General features: G+C 48.2%; 1 protein-coding gene across 1 annotated transcript in view; it reads right to left on the bottom strand.

Moving 5' to 3' along the window:
• The window catches only part of Hhex (hematopoietically expressed homeobox), a 5,647-nt gene extending 3,792 nt beyond the window's left edge, over nt 1–1,855 (bottom strand). The window contains exon 1 of the mRNA XM_021219618.2: nt 1,460–1,855. Within this exon, the coding sequence (XP_021075277.1) occupies nt 1,460–1,823 (364 nt within the window). The 5' untranslated portion in view covers nt 1,824–1,855. The remainder of the gene's footprint in view (nt 1–1,459) is intronic.
• Between the last annotated feature and the right edge of the window lie 7,016 nt (nt 1,856–8,871).

The following is an 8,871-nucleotide window of genomic DNA, read 5'->3' as shown; positions in this document are numbered from 1 at the left end:
AACATTTCCGTCAATGTGTTTCCTGTTGGTCTGTCTAAAAAAAAAAAAAAAAAAAAATAAAAAAAAAAAAAAAAAAAAAAAAAAAAACTTTGCTTCCTTCTGCTCAGGCCTAGCAGAAACCCAAGGAAACCAGGGCTATATGAAAACCTTTGCCCGGGAGCCCTCCTGCCCCAGAGGGTGCAGAGTTGCGGCCGGCCACACTCACGTTCTGCACGCTGAGAATTTTACATACAAATTTTATATACAAAATTATAACACACCCCAAATCCCTGTAGCGGTGAGAAGAGAGGAGCGCCGGAGGCTGCTCTTAATAATTCTGGCATTAAAATGCCAATTCATTAAAATGTTAATTGTCTCCCAGGTCCCTAGTTAAGCTGCCAAACTGTTGACTTTAAACTCTGTCGAGCTCCCTCTTATTCACTCTAGACCACACTGGCTACGAGAGGCTGAGGCCCTGAACACCGTCGCTTATTTATTTTTAGGAATGTTGTGAGGACAAGCCTCGAAAATCCCATGCAGCCAACGTGTAGCCCTTATTTGTTCGGGGTCTGTACTTTCCTTCTCCAAAGTGATGGCGGTGCGTCTGTCCGTCCATCCGTCCCTATGTCCACGGGCCTACACCTAAACATTTTGAAAGCTGGCATTGTTTTTTTTTTTTTTCCCGAGATTTTGCTTGCGTCAGGCTTCAGACGGTGCAAAACAGCCTCCAAAGATGGGGGTGGGGGGTGGCGGGAGAGGCAGAGAGGAAGCAACTGGTTATTTTAGCTGCCATAAAGTCACATCCCACACAGAGGAAATGAACAATATCAGAAAAACGGATCCTGGCTATCAGACGTCGAGTGTTTCCTGAATTTGTCTGTATTGAGGATGTCGATAAAATAATCAGCAGCGTGCACTACTCCGGGGGAAGGGTCTGCTTCATGCAGCCAGGAAAACACTTAACAGCTTCAGAAACCAGATTTACTCCTATCGAGAACTCAAGATTTCCTGTATGAACGGAAAGGGTCAGGCTCCTTCACTGCACAAGCTTGTTGAACCAAGCCCAGCCCAGGAACCGCCCGGGCGGGCAGCTCTCCCTGCCCTGCAGGGGCCAGGCTCGGGGCGCCCCGACGTCCTCTTCCCCGGGCCGCTACTAGCTAAGGGAGCCCCCACCCCCCCCCGGGCCGACACGCGTGGCCAGGGCCGCCCTCCTCCACCTCCCCGGGAGCCCCAGATCTCTCCAGACTACGCTTGTCCCGACGTCTGCAAGGTGCAGGAAAAGCAATCTGAGTCGCCGAGCGTCCCAGCACCGGGGCCCCGCGCCTCCTGTCCCCCGCGTGCACCCGCGAGCCGCTCGCTCCGAGCGCTCGCCGCAACTTTTCCACTGCGCTTCCCGTCCGCCCCTGCCGCCTCCCGCGCGCTGCCACCCGCCCGGAGCGCCTTCCTCACGGACGCCCTCGCTCGGCCCCGGCCGCCTTACCCAGGGGGTCGTGGCGGAGTAGGGCGTGCGTGTAGTCGTTCACCGTCCGCGGGAACGGGTACAGAGGGCCTCCGAAGCCACCGGGGCCGTAGGCGGCGGCCAGCGCGGCGGCGGGGTGGTGCGAGAAGGCGGGGTGGACCGGCGTGGGCTCGTACACCGGGGTCCGGTAGGAGGACACGAGGCTGGTGAAGGAGGAGTTGGGGGACGGCAGCGTGGGAGTGGGCGTGGGAGCGGCGGGCCCGCGACCCAGGATGTCGTCGATGTAGAAGGGCGTCGGGTGAGCGGGCTGCAGCAGCGGCGTGGGCGCGTACAGCGGGACTCCCACGGCGGGCGCAGCCGCGGGCCCGGGGTGCGGGAACTGCATGGCCGCTCCGCAGCCCCTCGAAGAGAGCTGCCCGCGGGCGCCGCCGCGCTACATTTATTTGCGCTCTGCGCTCCAGGCGATAGGCTCCGGCAGCCGCGGGGTGGGGCCGCGCTCCGTCCCCTTCCTGCCGCCAGGCCCTGCGGCCAATGGCGCTGGCTTCAGATTCGCCTCCGCCCCCCACAACCCCCGCTCCGATCCGCCCCCCGCCGGCCCAGCACCCGCCCCCGAGACGCACGGGCTGCGGAGCTCCGGGGACCCTCCGCCGGGTGCTCCTGCGCCGCAGGCGCCCCCAGAGGCTCCAGGCACCTAGAGAGCGACTTGGACCGTCGAGGAGGAGAACACAAGACGTGCGCCGCGGGGCGCGGATCCCGGCGGGATGGCGCCACTGCTAAAACTCTGGCAGCCTCTGGCACCTGGAGAAGCGATGGGACTCTGCAGGCCAGGAGGCCGCCTGCAGGACAGCACCTTCGGGCGGCCAGGAGGCTGCGCTTCTTGGAATAACGGTGGCACTGTCTTGAACGGGGGACCTCCGCAGCTCGGAGCTCCAAGGAGAAGACCCAAGCCATTGGCTGCGTACTGACAGCGAGGCTGCAGGTGCTCCAGACCTATTTGAGGATCCCTTAGCTCGGCCACATCTCTGGATGTTAACGGAATCTGCTCCAGACCGGTATCAAGACAGAACCTTGATCGTATGGCGCGGGACAGAGGCGATGCAGTGTTCTTCGATCCAATAGGGGTGGGAGGTGCTCCTGGACCTCTGTCCCCAGGCCCTAAAGGACACAGCTGCGCGTAGTCGGCCTCTGAGGTTTTACACGTGTTTTCTATTCAAAGCCATGGCGCGCTGCTCACTGTGGCTCTGTGCGGCTTCGCTCGCCTCTGGGGCAAAGGGGCACTTTCTTGATTGACGCCCTCCTGGGGTGAGCACACCTTGAGTTGGGCAGTTTCTGCGAAGGACTTCCATTAATAGAAAAACTCCCTGACTTGTTTTCAACTGAGATATTTAGTTTTATCCTTTGGAATTACATCTTCAGCTGCAGTGGGACTGAAGGCGGAAATAGCCAGAGGACCTGGGTCCGAATTTCACGTCACACATTATTTTCTTGAGCATTAGCAAATGAGAGAGGCAGTCTTTGCCCTGGTGGAAGCAGGAAACGAACACAGTAACATATATACTAGGGAGAAATCCGTGTGTAAGGGTCGAAACCTTAGGGAGCTCCAGCCCTCGTTTCGGGTAAGGGAGAGAGTCACTTTGAGAAAGGGAAAGCCTTCCCAAAGGAAATAATGTTTGAAAGATAAGTAGGTGTTAAGGAGCCTAGGGTGTGAGTGACTCAGAAGAGCACTTGAGTTCAGTCTCTGTCCGTTTATTGCCCTGGGCTTTTCTCACCTGACCCGTTTGGGACTTGACATAAAGGTTCCTAACTGCTTGGGGATGGAGTCACCGACATCTTTCAGAATAACGACAGACAAAAGCCATTAGCACAGACAAACCAGTGAGTGCGAAACGCTGTTATTATTAGAATTAAAACCTTGGGGGCTAGTAAGGTTATATCTCCGTGTGTTCACTCTGTTATGTGAACCATAAAAGGGAAACAAGTGTAACTTCGGGCAGGGCTGGAAAGAGAGTAGACTTCTGCATACCTGGAGAACTGAACCTTGTGAAGTTTCTGGTGAGCACAAAGACATCTTGGCCAGACAACAGACTGCTTGAAGGGGCTTCCGGTGGGCAAACTCCGAGTTATTTAAGCCTTGAAAAAGACATCATCAAGGAGGTGCTAGCCTGGCATCCATGGAAGACGTGATGGAAGGAAGAACCGATTCCACAGTTATCCTCTGCCCTCGGTCTGCTTGCTGTGTCGCATTATACAAAATAGCATTATACACAATAGCGAAGTTGAGAAAATTCGTAGTAAACAATGCTATTTTTAAGTCCATTGAACTTCAAGTGAAATAAAGGAGTGGTGGGTGGGCAAACTGGAAAAATGCCAGAACAAAAATAAAACACCTGGGATCAGTGAGGTGACGCTGCCTATGGGAGATTGTCTCCCTAATGCTGGAAACATAAGGACTCAAGTTTAAGCTTCCGACCCCACATGAGAGAGGGGGGAGGGGAGGAAGAGAGGTGGAGAGACTTGCCCTGTCGCACCATGGCTGGAGTGCCCAAAACACACATCAAACACAGTATTAATGAGATACTTTTTGAAGATTGGCAATATTTCACTGCTACAATGTTAGGTGTGATTTTGGTCTTGTGAGTTAAATATTGGAAACCTATTACTAAGATTTTAAGAATGTGGGCCACGATCTCTGCAACCTTCCAGTATTTCACTATACACAGGTGTATAGTTAGTTACTTATATGTACACAACTGTAAATATATGCATATGTGTACATAAAGAAGGGAATAAGCCAAACATTACAGAATATTAATTGATGAGTTTAGGTGAAGAATGTAGAGGTTTCTGTTGTGCTGTAGTTTTATCAGCACGGTAGCTTTCAAACTTTTCAGTATAAAAACTGGAAGTCAAGTTCTGTATATTAAAATAATTAAAGCTCTGGGTCAGAGACGGCTCAACAGATAGAAGCCCTTGCCTCCAAGCCAAATGAGTTTGATCCTGAGACATGGTGTTGCTCTGGCCTCACAAGCGCTGGCTGTGGCACTGAGACACCTGTGCACATGCAGAACAAGCACAGTAGTGACTGGAGAAATAATGGCTTAGTAGTAAGGGTTACCAGGCTCTATCCCGCATGCCTTCTGCTGGCCGCTGAGGGCACTGCATACACATAGTGTTCATAAATTCAAACTGGCACACACACACATACACACACACACACACACACACACACACACACTCACTAAATGATTAAAAAATAAACATGGGGCTGGAGAGACAGCTTGTTGTTTAAGAGTGCTTGCTGCTCTCACAGAGGATCCAAGTTCAGTTCCCGGCACCCATATTCGGAAGCTCACAACCACCTGTAACTCCAGTAATCTGACACTGTCTTCTGGCCTCCGTGGACATACCCCATACGCAGGACTCTTTTGTTAGTTGGGTGTTTATTACTGGGGGTTGAAGCCAGAGCCTCACACATGCTAGACAAATGCTCTATACTTTGCCTCCCTCAATTTAATTCTGCTTTTGAGACAGGGTCTTATGTAGTAGACCAGGCTGGCCTCTAACTCAATATGTAGCCAAGGATGATCTTGAACATCCAGCCTTCAGCCTACACTTCACAATGTGCTGGGGTTACAGGCACATACTCCTCCTGGTTTATGTAGCACTAAGAGTCAAACCCAGGGCTTCATGCATGTTAGGCAGAACCCAATACCAACAACAAAAAAACCTATCAACTGAGCCACAATTCCACCCTCCCCCACCCCCTTTTTTGTTTGTTTGTTTTGAGGCAGAATAACTTGCTAAGTTATCCAGGGTAAACTTGAACTGAGAGCCTCCTGCCTCAGTGTCTCAGATAATTAGGATTACAGGCATGAGCCACCACACCTGGTACCACTCAACTTTAAAGGTGTTGTTGTTGTTATTATTAATTATTCACTAGGTCTCTATACAATTTCACTAGTGCCTTGTCTTTGGAGACTGTAGTGGAGGGTTCTTACCCAATCCTGGTCTTCACAGGTGACCCCGCTGCTGACCCCACTGATGACCCCACTGCTAACCAGTCTCATCACCTGCCTTGATAGAGAATTCGGTGTGGTTTAGGTTCCAGAAAGACTCTGGGGACCAAGTAAAGTAAGGACCGATACTATTTGAAGTTCAAATGCGTCTTCAAAAAAATGGTATTTGAATACCCAAGAACTTGGGATCTCGTTGAACTAGTGGGGAAACAGCTCTTCCTCATGCACTATTTCCCCAGCCTTCTGTTTGGTCTTTCAAACTCTTCTCCCCCACTTTTGGAATCACCACATGATTACTGCAGGTCACTTGTGTCTTCATCCAAACCCCTTTATTCCCCTCCTCAGGAACGTGTGGGTTTATGGCCCTCCTTTATTCCGTGCTTGATGCAACTACCAGCCACAAAGATGGGACTCTGTAAACCTTCCAAAAGTAAATAGTAAGATGCCAGGAAGGTAACCGCTAATGTAGGACTCTTAAGTCATCGCCTGCTGAGGCGCATCCCTCCTTTCTGCAGCCACAGACCCTGGAAAGTGGGTGGAGACCTTAGAGGTATTGGGTCTGACATTCCAACTCAGCTACATAATCCTTACCAGCAAATTGAAGCACTTAATTCTGCTAAACTATATAACACTGCCTTTTCAAAACCCAATAGATCCATGTCCACTTTGCTGTAGTTAAAAAAAAAATTACAACCACATTTGTGAATGTCACATTTCTTGAACTTCATAATTTTAATATCACTTGTGTAGGCTTTATAGTTTGTTTTATTGTTTTAAAAGTCATTTGGGGCTCTAAAAGAAGTCAGTTTTTCCAAACTTGTCCTTATGATTTTTTTTTCACACAGTCAGAACTAATAAAACAAAACTGCTGTAGCTATTTAATTCAAAATCTCTTGGAGTTTCAATATTTTCTCTCTGCTGGATACTAAAGCCAATAAGGCTACATGAGATTTTAATTATATGCCGAATTAAACAAGACTCGCCAAAAATTTGGTGCCATTTATTTTAGTCATTGTTATTGTGCAAGAGAACGAATTTTGCAGGAGGAAAAAGTAATTCTGGTCTCTCGCTTACCAACTGAGAACTTAGGTAAACTCCTGCAACTTGTTTTCAACAATTAAGTCTACAAAGAGTTAAACTTTCAAATTAGCTGTGCTCGAACACATTAGAGGATTTTGCTATTGCAACTTGGTTCTGTCTGCATTTACATTGAAAGGTGCATTCCCTTCAACTGTTGGACTGAACAATTTATTAAGCCTCATATAAAATTATTTTTATCTTATATAATATTTGACAAAAGCTTAGTAGAGTTTTAGAGTTTTTTAAAACTAATATACTAAATACAGATATCTAGTCTGTGATGTGGATGGTATCAAAGCCTGAAAGAACAGAAGGGGTGGGCTCACACTGTGGCAGATTCACCCACATTCCCTTTCCACATTTTCTAAGCTACCACACACACTGCACAGCACTCAACCTCGGGTGGGTTTTACTGCCCACAGACTATATAGTTTATGGTATTTGAACAGTGTAAAAGGTGATGAACTGAATAATAAGCGCTCCAAGTTTTTTTTTTTAAATGGGTACAAGATCTGAGAAGGCCCTTCCCCAGAAAATTAGATAGAGGTAGCTAGTAAGCACACAAAGAGAGGTTCAACACCATTAGTCATCCGGGAAATAAGTGCAAATCAAAACAGTAAGACATCACTTTGCACAGGACAGCTACGAGAAGTCTGTAGAAACAAGGGTTGGTAGGGATGTAGTGTTTGGAATCCTTATACCTTGGGGACTGAAATGGGAACAGTCTCATTCTCAGTATGGTTACACACACAGTCCCCGTTCCCATAGTACCAGAAGGTTGGCTCCAGAGGGCTACTTAATGGGCTCCAGTTCCACCCTTAGGTTTAGACTCAAGAAATGATAATGTATGTTCACACATAAGCTTGTTTTTAGCAATTATTCTAAACAATAGAAGCACAATACCCAAAGTGAACAATCCAAATGTGGATAAGTAAAAATGTGGTATATCTGCACAATATTAGCCAGGTGTAGTGGGGCAGGAGGCAGAAGTAGGTGGATCTATGGGTTTGAGACTAGCCTGGTCTACATAGGGAGGTACAGGACAGGTAGAGCTGCACAGAGAAACCATCTCTGAAAAAGTCAAATATATGTGTGTATGTATATGTATATGCAGAACCTTCCAATCTAACCCAGATCTCATCAATACGGTGAGGCTTTCCCCTGCCTCTCCTGGAATTACAAATAAGCTGCCATGTCCACGCAGCATTTATCCGGGCTCTGAGAACCCGAACACAGGTGCTTGCTCAGCAAGTGCCTTAACCACAGAGCCATCTCCCCAGCCCAAGGAGAAAGATACGGGATGAGTTGTATAGTATGTAAAGCAGTATTACACATTAGTAGTTCTTTTAATGAGGAAAGGATGTCATCTAGAAGCCTTACGTGTGTAACCTTGAGTTTCAGCCAGTCTTACAACAGCAGAAGTGATATCGTAACAGATAATCTGTCTAAGGGAGTACTGCCAGAGTTCTAGGTGACAACCCTTGAGAAGGTAGCAGAAATGACGAAGCAGGACTCTTGCTGTCTGAATCATGCCTTCTTTTAATCGGTGCATCAACCTGCCCCACTGACTCCCCTCCCCCACCCCCCAGAAAGATTGACTTGATTGCCAAGAAACAAAATGTCTGAAGGAAAAAAAGAAAAAACAGTCTAGATTCTAGTTCTTTTTTTTTTTTTTTTTTTTTAAGAATTTCATGAAGTCATTTGGGAGACTGTGGGGACCAAGTGGCCCCATCCTTGGCTCTAAGGATTTTATTCTGAGAAAAGAGAAAGACAACCAATGTTGAAAGACCATAAGGAAGTCAAGGGACTCGTGTGTCAGAGACAGAGATCAATTCAAGGAGGTGGGGGAACAGTGAGGGGCTGTAAAGGGTGGGGATCTGGAAGAGCCGTGGGAGCCATCCAGAAAGCTGGGAGGCATCCACACGCAGCAGTGAGCTCACCTACTCTTTACCTGCTGGATCTGGGGGGACTGCATAGCTGTTAAGCAATGTTTGACTTTCAGAGATGGCGTTTCCCCCAGCTGTGAAATGGACCCAGCATGTGAAATTATTTCAAACTGGCTCATTAACAGATTCTGGGATTATTAGGAGAATCAGGAAACTATTACTCACACATAGGTTGGACTTAAAAGCAAAATTCCTAGCTGAAATCATAGGTCTCAGAAAGGAACAGGAAATGATAGAGGAAAGACACGGACAACGGTGGGAACAACGAGAGGATGAAACAGGAAGTGGCCTTACGAAGCCCCCTGTTTTTGCCTTTTGAAATTTGAATCCAGTTGCTACACAATCTGATATACGGTAGGAGATTAAGGTATTTTTGAATCTTTAGATGGGT

This window comes from Mus pahari, chromosome 1 (genome assembly GCF_900095145.1).
Source record: "Mus pahari chromosome 1, PAHARI_EIJ_v1.1, whole genome shotgun sequence".
Taxonomy (NCBI): Eukaryota; Metazoa; Chordata; class Mammalia; order Rodentia; family Muridae; genus Mus; species Mus pahari.
The sequence above is the reverse complement of the archived record's forward strand: the minus strand, read 5'-3'. Positions and strand labels throughout refer to the sequence as shown.